General features: G+C 46.9%; 1 protein-coding gene across 1 annotated transcript in view; it reads left to right on the top strand.

The window, feature by feature from the left end:
* RPGR (retinitis pigmentosa GTPase regulator) overlaps nucleotides 1-13298 on the top strand; it is a 193913-nt gene that overhangs the window by 78187 nt on the left and 102428 nt on the right. Inside the window, exon 7 of the mRNA XM_085622914.1 lies at nucleotides 11911-12069. Coding sequence (XP_085479040.1) covers nucleotides 11911-12069 — 159 coding nt within the window. The remainder of the gene's footprint in view (nucleotides 1-11910; nucleotides 12070-13298) is intronic.

The following is a 13298-nucleotide window of genomic DNA, read 5'->3' as shown; positions in this document are numbered from 1 at the left end:
CAGGATGCATTTCGAGTTAGGTGGGATCGGGGTCTCAAGTACACGGGAAAGCTCCTGAATAATTCCTGTCCAATATTTCTGTATGTGGGAGCATTCGCATATTGTGTGCACAAAGGAGCCTATTGCTGCTGCGCCCCTTTTGATCATTGTAGATTCTTTGAAGAATTTGAAATTGTATGAAAAGAAGGGGTGCCTTAATAGCCACCTCCCGAGGGTGCATCGATGTAGCCTCCCCGTCAGTGTTCTCAAAGTTACCCAGGTCTCATTCCCCTCTCTCCCTTAGCTTAGACAGTGAGTCTGACTTGTTGTTACTGAGGCGATTACAATTCTGCAACCCCGAAAATCTCCTGACCCGACAGGTTCATGTCCATGTTCTACAAGGCCTATGCCTCCATACTTGCCAAACCCCTTAGAAAAGTTTTCAACTGCTTTCTGACAACCAAAGTAGTCTCAGACACCATGCTGGGGTCATATCTTATTCTTCTACTAAAACCGGATAAGAACCCTCTGCTATGTCCGTGATATCAGCCAATAGCCCTTCTTTAGTGGGATGCAAAGCTATTCTCCTCCCTCCTGGTTATGAGGCTGAATGGAATATGGCACACCTCATCGCCACTCAAAAATCGACATTCATCAAAAATAGGCAAGCAAACGACAACACCAGACTAGTGGTTAAACTAATGGAAGTAGCCGAGCGACAGAACCAGCCACTCGTCCATCTCTCCCTTGATGCTGAGCAGGCCTTCGATAGAGTGGACTGGCTGTTACTAACTAAACTGTTAAACAAGATTCGTAACGGCTCTCAGATGAAAACTTCCTTCTAGTCTAATGATCAAATCCTGACATGTAAAATAAAAGTTAATTGAGAATTTCCGTCTGATATTTCCATCACCAGAGGAACGAGTTAATATTTGCCTTGTTCATGAAGCTCCTAGTGATAAATATTCAGCTCAACACTAACATACATGATTTGATGGTGAGAGGCAAATAACACAAACTTGATTTGTTCGTAGATGACATCTTATGCTTTATAATCGACCCGACTACATTGATACCAGTGTTGCAATAGGATTATATCAGTTTGTGCAGGTATCGGGCTTCAAAATCAACTACTACACATCGCAAGGACTAGGGATTGCAAACCCCCAATATTGCTTACGCAAAGCTGTCCTACGGGGGTGTTTCGCGTGGACAGCAACCACAAATCAATACCTAGACATTAACCTGCCCTCTCAAACATGGGCCATGTATAAGTGCAATATCACCCCTTTGATCACAGCACTATTTAAAGACCTATACCGATGGTGCAAACTTCAAATATCTTAGTTGAGCAGGCTGACTAGTCTTAAAAATGGATTTCATGCCGTCTCTCTTATACATACTGCAAACTCTGCCTCTGTCCCTATCCAAGACATCCCTGGCCGCAATTCACCAGAAAATGGTCCGTCTGTGTGGCAGGGCAAATCCCCTCAGCTGTCATCCACAACTCTTCTGCTGTCAGTTGCAGAGGAAGGATTAGGCTTCCCCGACCTAATGATATGCACACCAGGAGCCCAGGTATGCCCCTCCTTCAATTGTAATTTCGATCCCGAGGATAAGCCATGGATACGCATTGAAAAAAGCTTTTCCTGTATTCTCCTACAAGATTTGCTATGGCTACCAAACTCCCCGTGGCAGTGACTCTCTTCCCTACTCCCCACAGTTGTGGAACTCTTAGAATACTGGCAAATAATAACTCACTAATGGGCATTCTCACTTTACCCCTTCCAGTTGACTCACAGTGAACAATCCAGACTTTCCCCCTGGTGAGATGGACCCAAACTTCCGCACATGGATCCAGAATCACCCCCCTTCCGAAGACTTTGAGGGCAGGAAACTCCAAGAGAGCAAAGCACTAATGAACAACTTCAACCTGACAGACGAGAGACTTTTTGATTAATGCAGATCCTACATTGGGTGGGAAGGAGACAAATACGATCTGCAATGTCTCGAGAGATAACACCAATAGAGTCCCTAAATCTCAAAAATTAACGAGGGAAAGGCATTACTTGGCTTTACCAACATATCCTGGGCCTCACTCCTCACAGAAAACGTACCTGCATGACTCAATGGGAGCGATACGTCAGAACCAAAATCCCGGATGAAACCTGTGTTGGCGTCTGGGGGAGGGCATGAAGTTTTCCATATGTCTACATTATAAAGAGAGCTCCTATAAGATATTGACACGCCAGTATCTCACCCCAGCACATCTTCATAAGATGTTCAGCAGCCCTGACTTATGCTAGAGAGGCTGTGGAGCCCACAGCACCCCGCCTGCACACCTGGTGGTCATGCCCTCATGTCCAATCCTTGTGGTGGGAGGTTCTCTCCACTATCCTCAGTATAACCTACATAAACCTACCTCTGGACCCCCTCCTTATCTTGCTTGGGGCACCTGGGATCAGAGTTGTAAAGGGCTTGAAGTTCACTTATGTGCCTTGATGATGTCACAGCCCCCAAGAAATCAGTCCCCTCCGCCCCCCCCCCCCCAAAAACAAATATATTTATAATATCGCATGTTCAATGGCTTAAAGGTCTATACATTATCTGACTCAGACTGAGGACATACATGGAACTCGTTATGAGGGAGTGACTGAGCTTAAAACGTCTGTCTCCACTCCTGTTAACAATGTTTCTGAAAAAACATGTTTTTGTTTATTTTAACGCACAAGCGTTTTCAACAGCATCTGCAAATAGCATTCCGCAAGTGGTTCACTTTATTTCCCCAAAGGAGAGTGGTTTTCCTCAGGGCATAGTAAAATCTCCAGTACCAAAGGCTCAGTCTCACAGCATCACAAATATTTTAATGAGGTGTCATGCCATGTTGTTTAGCTATTCTGGTTGAATGTGTTTTACTGATGCATGCAAGGAGATTGGCTTGGGTCATTGTGCTATTCAAATTTTCACACAGTATTTATGTATCTATTTTTGCAAGTAAACAAATGTGTAAGCCTGTGTGAAGACATATTTCATAGACTCAGAAGATTGCTGGGTGAAGGTTTTGACTAAGGTCTTCATTATGAGAATACCAATTATTTCTCCGTCCCCTCCCAACCCTCTTGTAAATACTGTTCGAAAGGGTCTCAGAAGTTCTGGTAACTCATTTACCAGTGCACCACTAATAATGTGGCACTTGTAATGAGGACCTAAGTTTCTAATTTTGCAGACTTTCCATCTGTGTGTCTGCGAGAACGTAGTCGGTCACAACGGGATTGGAGTGGGGTATGGGGTTTTTGAATGGCAGCACAATGTTCAGTGTTAAGGTCCCATCCCCAACCTTCTTGAATGCTGCACCTCCTTCATTATCAGCTGCAATGCAACCTCCCTCTTTTTTTGAACCTCTATATGTAATCTCTAACGCCCGACTACTATTCAAGTATTAACTTTCTTTATGCCTTCCATGTCACAAATGGATGCCCTCCCCTTGATCATCCTGCGTGCATCCAGCAAAACATTTCAATTACCAACCTTCATGCAACCTCCAACCTTCAGTACCGGCTCTGTGAATGCTCAGTCCTTGGTTGCATCTAATAGCTACAGCATACGCTCATGGGATTTCTCCACTTCTTTACTGTAACCATCCAATCAAGTGCCAATGAATATGTTCCCTTGTCACCTTTTATCAATCATTTTCCTACTAGCTGTAAATAAATATATTTATTGCGTTAAAATAATGTGCATGACCTGCGTATAATAATGATTCTTAGATTATTGTCAACCTAATAGTGTATACTTGGCCCAGTAGTGATGCCAATTTATACTCCTTGCAAGAATAAGACCTAAATTTGCTGAGTATGGCAAGATGAAGATTGGAAGAGAAAGTGACTATGGTCACACAGCGAAGTTGGGCCTGGTAGCCCATTGTGGACTTTGGGGCTTAAAGATCATCATTTTGATGTTTCTTTTAGTTTTTCATCATATATTTCAAATTATCAGGACCAGCAGAATGGCTTGCTCTGAGGAACGGAATGCTGAACATTGTCAAACATTCCCCTCAGTCACAGACTTGGGTTAAATCCATCTTTTTTGCTCACCATGCCACCTCATTGCGGAGCCAGCCATATGCAAATCAGTCTTGACCCTGCTCCCCATTGGAACTGTCCAGCTAGAACTGCCAGGCCAGTTCCTCCCTGGAGTGTAAAACAAGCTTTCCGGTGCCGTTTTTTAGGGTGTCACCCCTCATCAGCCAGGTTAGCTTGAATCCAGTGGCATAGCGAGCACAGGACCCCCTTCCCACTTAGTGCGACTATAGCAACACAAAATGATGAGTGGAATGCAAAATATTATCAAACATTCACTCCCAATCTTAGATCTGGGTTAAATTCATCGTATTTTTGCTCACCATGCCACACCAGTTTGGACCCATTCATATGCAAATCAGTCTTGACCCTGCTTTCCAAGGGAACAGTTCAACCCGAACTGCCAGGCCAGGTCCTCTTGGACCGGAAAACAAGCATCCTTGGATCGGTTTTGGGGTATCACCCCTCAACTGCCAGACTAGCTTGCATCCAGTGGCATAGCAAGAACGAGACCCACGTCTGGCCATACCCTTCCAACTTTGGGCGACAATTGCAAGATGATGGACGGAATGCTGAACATTGTCAAACATTCACTACCAATCTCGGATCTGGGTTAAATCCATCATTTTTTTAGCTCACCTTGCCACCTAGTTTTGACCCTGCCATATGCAAAACAGCCTTGACTCTATACCCCATAGGAACAGTCCAGCCCAAACTGTTGGCCAGGTCTTCTTGGACCAGAAAACCAGCATCCTGGTTGGTTTTAGGAAATCACCCTTCATCAGCCAGGCTAGCTTGAATCCAGTGGCATAGCGAGCAAGGGACCCCCATCTGGGCAAACCTTTCCCACTTAGGGCGACTGTAGCAACGCAAAAAGATGATGTAGAAACAACAATGTTTTTCAAAAGGTGTGTGGCCCAATCAACAGTTTTTAGTAAACCTAGTTATAACTTTTTTTTTTTTATTGATTTTTATAAAAAATTAAACAGACAAACAGATTTGCATGAGTTCGAACCAATACATTCGCATTAAACCTTTCTTTGTACATGAAACTCGTGAGGCATTGATTCCCAGACCTTTACATACCGGGGTGCGGACAGTAAGAATGACATATCATCTGGCAAGCACCCTACTACTCCCAGAAATAAAAAGAGGCACTCATATAATGTGAAGCAATAGGAAACCAGGCAGTTATGGTACATCTGTTACATAACATGTCATCATCCAGGCTAGGGCAAACAAATTATACTAACGCAAACAATAGTTAGCCGAAGATACCATCATCACATACAGAAGCTCCGCCTACGGCGCTAGGTGTTACATCCCCAGGTCGTGCTCGTAGCCAATCAAGGAAAGGTGCCCATATGTCTCTAGGTCTGGACGCTGAGGGCATCAATTCCCAAAATGTCGCCAGCTGTGTCTGGGCATATGTGACATCCCGAATCCAGGATTGCATCTTAGGAGTGTCCCACGACCCCACATGATCGCAACTTGCCTTTTAGCAAACAGGAGCAAGAGTGCATGCAATTTGCGCTTCGGAACTGGCGTGAGAGCCACGTATCCCAAGACTCCCACCAGCGGGGAGGGACTAATCCTGATGTCCAAAATCTGGTCAATAGCCGTGAAGACCTGTGACCAGAAAACCTCTCCTACCACGCATTCCCACGCCATGTGTAAGAAAGATGCTCCTTGTGCCCCACACCTCCAACAGTGATCATCAGGTCTGAGGCCCATTCTGTGTAAACCCAAAGGCGTCCTGTAATAGCGATGCAGAAATTTAAAGTGTATCAAGCGAAGCCTGTAGTTCGGCGACAGTTCCGCCATTTGAGCGCAACAATACTTCCACTGCTCATCAGTCAAAGAGGGCACCAGTTCTGCATCCCATCTGAACCGGGCACCCACAGACACAATCGGGGCATCAGTCTGCATACAGGAGTATAATCGAGTTATGAGCCTACTGGCGACGGAGTGGCCAATATATTCTCCAAAGCCCGCAAGACTGGAGGCTGAGCCTGGAAATCAGCATGTAAAGCCCGACAGGCCAACCGAATTTTGTGATATAGAAATATGACCCCAAATGGTACCTCCGTATTGCCTACCCTGTCTGGGGGCGCTCTGAACTGTCCATCGGGATATAGATCAGCAAAGGTGCGGATCTCCAAAGTCCGCGCCGCTTTGCCACTGATTTCATCTTTTATGCCAGGTATTAGAGGATTATGCGCAAGTGCAGCAGAAGGTGCATATAACAGTGGCAGTCCTGCCCTCTTCCGTAATCCTTCCCAAGCCCAGCGCGGCGTCTCAACGGTGTCGACCTCCTCAAGGGATCACCTATAAGGTTGGAAAATTGCCACTTGCAATGGTAAGGGCTTGGCAATCGCCCGCTCAACGGCAACATGCGGCTGAAAGGGTTTGGGGTGAACCCAGTAATGCAAATATTGCGCTTGCGTGCATAGAGCATATAGCTGCACATCAGGCGCACCCAAACCACCCTGTTTGGTAGGCAATGTCAACTGCTCCCAGGACAGTCTAGCCGGTCCCCCACGCCCAGGCCAACGAGATCAACAAAGACCGCATGGCTTTAAAAAAGGCCAGCGTAAGCACCAGCGGTAAATTAACAACCAGATATAAAAATTTGGGTAAGACAATCATTTTGGCCAGTGCAATTCTACCCGCCAGGGCCAACGGGAGTCTGCGCCATAATGCCACTTTGTCCCCCAACCAGTTCACAGCCATTCCATAATTCAAAGTCCATAAAGCCTGCATGTCTCTGCTGATCCTAACCCCTAGATATTTTACTTCCGCCCCTTCCCACTTAATTGGAAACTCCGAAACAACCTGTAGTGTGTTGTCCATAAGTGGGAATAGCATCGATTTGCCCAAGTTTATAGAAATGCCCGAAAGACCTCCGAATCTGATAATTTCTTGAAGCACCACATCTAGGTTTCGCGATGGGTTAGTGATATATAAAGTCACGTCGTCTGCATACAGTAATATTAGCAAGCTACGCGCCGCAAACCCAATACCTTTATCTGTATGGTGCTGACGTATTCGAGCAGCAAGGGGCTCCATGGCTATGGCAAATAGCAGTGGAGAAAGCGGACAACCTTGTCTAGTGCCGCGCGTAATTTTAAATGGGGTGGAGATGAGATTATTTACACACACCCTAGCCGAAGGACCATTATAAAGCAGTTTTATCCAACGTATCAACATGGGCCCTATGCCCATCCTTTCAAGGATCTTAAACAGGAACGGCCATTCTAAGGAATCGAAGGCCTTAGTGGCATCTAAGAACGCGGCTATTGCCTGAGTGTCAGGGTGAAGGTGGTGTATTACTGAGAACAGCGTACGGAGGTTGTGGGAAGTGGATCTACCAGGTATAAAACCAGATTGATCTGGTAGCGCAATCATGGGAAGTAGGGGCTGCAATTTATTAGCTATTAATTTGGCCAGGATTTTGGCATCAACGTTTATAAGGGAGAGAGGTCTGTACGAATCCAGCTCGTACTCAGATTTCCCTGGCTTCGACAGCGTGATAATAATGGCCTCACGCATCGATGTTGGTAGTACCCCAGACTCAAACGCCTCAGCATAAACTGCCAGTAACTGTGGCGCCAGCTCCACCGCGTATGCCTTATAAAAGGCCGTAGTCAGTCCATCAGGTCCAGGAGCCTTATTTGATGGCATGGACGAAATTACCTGTTGGACATCTTCGATCGTGATGGGCAAATGCATATATTCTCTATGCCTATCATTGAACCAGACTAGCGCTATAGAGTCTAAAAATTCTCCCAGATCTACCGGACATTCCCTTTGAGTGGATGAGTATAAGTCAGCATAAAAGGACGAAAAGGCATCCAGGATAGCGGGGGAACCCCGGACTCTTGTGCCATCAGGAGTATGCAACTCAGATATAAACGTCTTGTTACGTGGCGCTTTCAGCAATCCCGACAGAGTGCGCCCAGGTCTGTCCCCTTCCCCATATCTCCGCGCTACTGCATATTTCCCTAGAAATTGAATCTTCTTGATAGCTGTTTCAATGTTCACCAAGGTGGTTCTGATCGCTTTAAGGACGCCAGCCTGTCTGGACATGCATTTGCCTCTGATCACCACCTTAAAGGCGTCCCAGAGTGAAGCCTCCAAGTCAACCGAGCCTTCATTTAGTTCGAAATATTCCGCAATATCGGCGCAAATTTCCTCTTTGAAAGCGTCGTCAAGCAATGCGTGCGGCGGCAGACGCCATGTAAAAGCTCCGCGCTTTGTATTTGGTAGGGACAGAGTCAAATAGCATGGAGCATGGTCCGAAAGGGTACGAGCCAAATACCTCACCTCCACAACCCAGTCAACCATATCTTTAGATAACAACCAATAATCCAATCTGGACCATACACCACGGGAATCCGAGAAACATGTGCCCTCTTTGACCAGCGGATTGCGCAAGCGCCAGATGTCAACCATCCCCTCCTCCTCAAGCATAGTATTCAGTGTCGTGCTGGCCCCAGGATGGTGAACCCTAGTATTCCCCTGCCTATCCAATGCGTCCTGTAAAACAGCATTGAAATGTCCCCCCCAGAGTGTAATAGCGCAGCCAGTAGATTTCACCCTCGCCCATATCTCTTGGAAAAACCCCGGGGAGTCCACATTCGGGCCATATAGCGCTACAAGTGTCAGCGGTGTGCCCCCTAAATAGCCTAGCAGCATTACGTATCTCCCATCAGGGTCATTGTACACTTCACATTCTCTCCAGTCAACTCCCCTCCTGATTAAGACCGCCACTCCTCTAGAATAGTTGGAGTAGACAGAGGAGTAAGTGGGACCCCACCGCTGACATCGAAGCTTAGCCGAGGAATGAGTGCAACGGTGTGTTTCCTGTAGCATACAAATGTCTAAATTATGCCTGGTTAAATACGCATGTACCATACGTGCTTTTCTGCCATCATTGAGACCTTGTATGTTCCATGTTAAACAGTGTATCACAGTAGTATGTATTGTGCAAAACGTCCACCCCCGCAATGCAATTCGCATTTCAATATCAATTAGGCTGGTTCGCCTCATGCAACCTAACCCTACAACTTGTAACCAAACATGACCCCCACCACCCCCACCCAACCCTCCCACCTCAACCCCCCAACCAGGTTGAAGCAACCCTCATATCCCAATCTTAAGCGCATACGGGAAACCTCCCATGAGTACGTGCTAAGCCGGCAAACTTCCCCGAACAAGATCGGGGTGGCCAGGAAACCAGGGCAATTATAGAAAGGACAGTAATTTGCAACCTTGTAGAGCGGCATTCCTGTGCAATGAACTCATTACAATCTGACGGAATACAGAACCAGGTGGCAGATAATAGAAACTGCCGAGTCCGAAGCAAACAAAGAGCAATTTCAGGACATATTATATTACCAGTGTGGCACAAAAGCAGTAATGGAAAAAGAAAATAAAAAATAAGCAACAAGAGGAACAGCAAGTGGTAGATAGGCACTGTAACAAGCAATTAGTCCACAACACACCTACTCCTCGCATCATACCAATGGAGAGCCAATAAAACAATGATATCATGGTTCAAATTGTGTCGTAGATTAGTCATTGTCACTTAGCTGATCTCCAGCCACCTCTGCAACCCTGGGGCACGTCTTCCCAGCCTTGCCCCCGATATGTTTTGCGAATTTTAATGCTGATTTCGCGTCCGTGAAAAATGGGTTGTTCCGTCATAGGAGACCTTTAGTTTCGCAGGATACAACAAAGAATATGGAACGTGGGACTGTAGGAGCATACGCTTCACCGACATAAACTCTCTCCTTGCCGCCTGAACTGCAGGGGTGTAGTCCAGATAGAAGGTTAGTTGATTGCCCTGGTGAGTAATCTTACCCATCAGGCGGGCCTGCCGCAACACCACCTCTCTGTCTTGGTAATTCAAGAGCCTAGCTAGTATAGGACGTGGCGTAGCCCCCACAGGAGGCCGAGGCCCCAGGGCACGATGGGCCCTCTCCACCGCGAAAAGCGGGGAGAGGTGCGCAGCAAATAGATCTTGTAATAGGTCAGCTACATAGACTTCCATCTTGCTAATCGACGTCGTCTCCGGCACTCCCGTGATTCGCACGTTATTGCGGCGCGATCTGGCCTCCAAATCCTCATTCTTGGCCCTAATCACCTGTAAAATCTTGTCCATCTGCGACACCTGGTCCTTCGTTTCGACTTGAAAGTCGTGTAAATCGGAATGTCTATTTTCCAAGACGTCTAGGCGTTGTTCATGAGCACCGACCTGGGATTTGACAGCGTCCATCTGGGCCGTCAGGTTGTCCAGCTTAGTGTCGATATTGCGGAGGCTTGAGCGCACCTCCAACATAATCGTGCGCAAATCTTCTTCTGGGGGCTCTGGGGGCCTCTCCGTCTGACCACCAGCAGCCCCGTCTCCATCGAGTTCAGCATGCCTGCCCGTACGTCGCTGCTCAAACGATATTTTCTGCTGCTTAGTGTCGGTTTTGCCCATGATGAAGTCTGAGGGCCAGGCTGCAATCCTCTGGTCGCCTGAGCAGGCCACGGCTAGGCCAGGCTGTTGGCGCAATAGAAATAGTGCCGGAATACTGCAGCAGCCGCTGTGGTCAGCACCGGCACGGGAGCCCCGCCACTCCCCCCCGGTTCCTGAAAGTCCACACACTGGAAATACGTCGCAACAATCAGGGGTGGCGACTGTCCAGACTGCACAGGGCACCCTGCCTAGTGCAATGCCTCCAATCCGTCGTCCGCTGCACCAGTCTCCTCCGCTGCACATTCAGGGCACCTCCGGTGCGTAGTGAAGCCCCGGCGCACGCCCAACCACGGCAGCAGCGCCAACGGCGCCCTCACATCGGATGTAAAGGCGGCCCCCTCTTTACTGTGCCAGATCAAGCGCTGCCCCAGGTGTGGATATGCACTACTCACTCCGTTTGGATCTTACAGCGCGTTCACTCCCTTCCTTCGCGGTGCAATGGATGATTGCGGGGGCGCCGTCCTCTGACCACGTGTGCGGCTCACCATTCAGGCCCAATGTGAAGCCCCGGACTCCAGCACCTCCGTTAGCCGGCTCAATGCTCCAGAGCACTCGGCCGCTGCCGTGCTGCCAATCGCCCGCCTCCGCTGCCGCACACGCCGCCAGATATCCGCCAGGGGATTATACCATCACAAGCACCAGGTATTCCGCCCTCGGCTGCTTAAGCGTTGCGGGTATTGCCCCGGTAAAAGAGCGGATCAATGAAGAAATAACATCCCGGCCGGCGGAGCGAGCTCAGAAAGCCACCATTCCGCAGCTCGGCAAACCACGCCCCCCCAAACCTAATTATAACTTTGATGTAAAAATTAGTGCATGGCACAAAAAACTGCATGCATAAATTCAAAATCCTGATTTAAAAAACAGGGCTACTATAATACTGTCGTGTAACTCTTGTGGCACGTAGGATTGTTGTTCCACTACTTGAATGGGGAATGAGAGCTCTCACATGGTGCACATGGTGGTTTACTGGATGTGATTTCTCCACAGGGATAGATATTTTCCTGGTATGTGCAAAGGCCATTTGTGTCACATTTATGCATGCAGAAGTTTACTCCTGAAGGAAAGGCTACATTTGTAATTTTGTATGTACTTTAATACTACAGGAAATCTTTGTATAGATGCTTGAGATTCTGTGTAAGTGGCTGAATAATTTCAAAATCTGCTGACGCAGGAGTGAGCATTAGGTAGGACTTTTCAATGAGGCCATTTCACATAGTGATCCACTGTTATTCTTGTACATAAGTAGAAAATGAGAGCTATATTCAAGTTAATATTTAGCGAAATGTGTAACAATGAAGATTCATTACTTGTGCTTATGTTTTACAGAGGACGGGGAACTCTACACATTTGGGGAGCCTGAAAATGGAAAGCTGGGCCTGTCTTCAAAGCAACTTACAAACAATAAGGTGCCACAGATAGTCCCTGGAATTTCAGGGAAGGTCATTATGGTTGCCTGTGGTGGTGGTCACACGGTGGCATTGACAGGTATGCAAATTCGATTTAGTGCCTTGTTAATGCTGGACTTCATCCTAGAACACTTGAAGTGTGTAATTATCTTTTTTTTTGTAATTAACAAGGTGCATGATAACTCTTCATCACCTTTTAGAGTAGTATGTATCCAGTCAATGAATTAGCTCAGCCCCCTGAACATAGGTTATCAATAGTTTTTCATGGATTATTGAATTTTCCTTTATGTGACCCTTTCTAAAGGCCTATTATTGTTATTATTATAAATATGCATATCCTTTTTACCATCTCTCGGACTGGTTTCTATCATTCCACTACTCACTTTTAGGGAGCTACTTTGGCCTAACAGATGATCCATTAGATAATTATGATATTAATTACTCCAGGTAGACCCGAAACAGAACCGTACCCTGTAAGAGCCTTACCCCCTGATGACACCTCAGCAGAGAACACGGTAATTCAATGATTAGCAATGTACCACAAGGTAGATATAAGTTTCAAGCAGTAGGAGAACGATTTCCTTCTAGAGATGCTCTCTAAAGCTGAGTGTAGGGTGCAGTTCCTCCCTAAGTTAAAGGGCATGTTAACGTGTGCACCTGAGAGTTTAAAGAACCTGTCAGAGTGAGAGTTGTTAACTCTAAGGGTAGAGACGAAATTCAAACCTTCTCTTAATAACCCAGTCTATAGTAGGGGCAGATTACACCTGGTTTTTATAGTCATCCGCACAGCCCGCAAGCACGCTTCTGCACAAGGCACTGGTGATGTTCCTCCTTCAGGCAAGGAGAGTAAAAAGAATGATGCGGCTGGTAAAAGTGTGGCTGTTGGAGCAGTAACTCATTGGAGAAGAGCTATCCCGGTCGTGATCCTTTCACTCTGCAACAGGGCACAATGGGTTAAGATGCAAGAGCTGCTTAAGCATCTCCCAGAGCAGTGTAGTAAGTGTGGGGATGAATTAGTAGCAGATCACAAGGTGATATCTAACGCCAACATTCGTTGTGCTACAGACACTGCACCCAGGGCCATCAACCCAAGTGAGTTGTTAAGAAGGCGTGCCAGGCTCTGTATCTCGGGGCTAGAGCCTTAAGTTCAACAGGATCTCCTAAAATTTCCATTTCATGAGAAGCACCTTTTCGGGCCTCAGGCTGATGAGATGCTTGAAAAGACTAAAAAACGATACGACATACGGAGACAGCTAAATCAATGGGAGCCCTTCAAGCAACTACATTGAGTGGCTCCTTTCTAAAACA

The sequence above is a fragment of the Triturus cristatus genome, chromosome 8, assembly GCF_964204655.1.
Source record: "Triturus cristatus chromosome 8, aTriCri1.1, whole genome shotgun sequence".
NCBI lineage: Eukaryota > Metazoa > Chordata > Amphibia > Caudata > Salamandridae > Triturus > Triturus cristatus.
The sequence above is the reverse complement of the archived record's forward strand: the minus strand, read 5'-3'. Positions and strand labels throughout refer to the sequence as shown.